Genomic DNA, 1,137 nt, shown 5'->3' on the forward strand with positions numbered 1-1,137 from the left:
TGTGTGTGTGTCTGTATCTGTGTGTGTGTGTGTGTGTCTGTATCTGTGTGTGTGTGTATCTGTGTGTGTGTGTGTGTGTGTGTTCAGACTGTCGTGTTGATAAATGATTGTTACTCTAGTGTTCATGAACGTTGTGTTGCAGCCTCATGGACTCTCTGTTGTCCTAACGTCACCGGCTGTCTTCAGCTTCACAGCACCGATGTGTCCAGAGCGCCACCTGGAGGCTGCAGAAATCCTGGGTACTTGAATGCAGCATGCAGTAACCTCATCTCTGTTAAACATTTAAGTTCATCGGTGCTGCCTCTGTGATGTGTTCAGGTGCACAGGTACAGCAGGTGAAACGGAAGGACGCCGGCGCTGTCCTGGCTGACCAGCTGCGTCACTTCCTGTTTGATCTGCAGGTGGAGGATGGGCTCGGCGCCGTCGGGTACAGCAGAGAAGATATCCCGGCGTTGGTGAAGGGGACGCTCCCTCAGGTGAGCCATTTACCTGCAGCTTCAGGTGTTCCATGACGCGTTCATGCCTGTGTTCATGTCTAACCTGAACAACACTTTGCTTTCAACTTCAACTTTATACAGTAGGTGTAGCCCGATTTTAGATGTAGCCCCTGATTTTAGATGTAGCCCCTGATTTTAGATGTAGCCCCTGATTTTAGATGTAGCCCCTGATTTTAGATGTAGCCCCTGATTTTAGATGTGGCCCCTGAATTTGGATGAAGCCCCTGATTTTGGATTTAGCCCCTGATTTTGGATGTAGTCCCTGATTTTAGATGTAGCCCAATTTTAGATGTGGCCCCTGAATTTGGATGTAGCCCCTGATTTTGGATGTAGTCCCTGAATTTGGATGTAGCCCCTGATTTTGGATGTAGTCCCTGATTTTGGATGTAGTCCCTGATTTTGGATGTGTCCCTGATTTTGGATGTAGCCCCTGATTTTAGATGTAGCCCGATTTTAGATGTGGCCCCTGAATTTGGATGTAGCCCCTGATTTTGGATGTAGCCCCTGATTTTGGATGTAGTCCCTGATTTTGGATGTAGCCCCTGAATTTGGATGTAGCCCCTGATTTTGGATGTAGTCCCTGATTTTGGATGTAGCCCCTGAATTTGGATGTAGCCCCTGATTTTGGATGTAGTCCCTG

The 1,137-nt window shown here is 47.9% G+C and overlaps 1 protein-coding gene across 1 annotated transcript; it reads left to right on the forward strand.

The window, feature by feature from the left end:
- Nucleotides 1-142: 142 nt before the first annotated feature.
- On the forward strand, nucleotides 143-476 carry LOC106511149 (hydroxyacid-oxoacid transhydrogenase, mitochondrial; the record flags this gene model as incomplete). Its single annotated transcript, XM_013999894.1, is given in 2 exon segments — nucleotides 143-239; nucleotides 319-476. Coding segments are annotated over 2 exon segments (255 nt in total), but the record flags the coding sequence as incomplete, so codon positions are not given.
- Nucleotides 477-1,137: the final 661 nt, after the last annotated feature.

Source organism: Austrofundulus limnaeus, unplaced genomic scaffold (genome assembly GCF_001266775.1).
Source record: "Austrofundulus limnaeus strain Quisiro unplaced genomic scaffold, Austrofundulus_limnaeus-1.0 Scaffold2549, whole genome shotgun sequence".
NCBI classification, from domain to species: domain Eukaryota; kingdom Metazoa; phylum Chordata; class Actinopteri; order Cyprinodontiformes; family Rivulidae; genus Austrofundulus; species Austrofundulus limnaeus.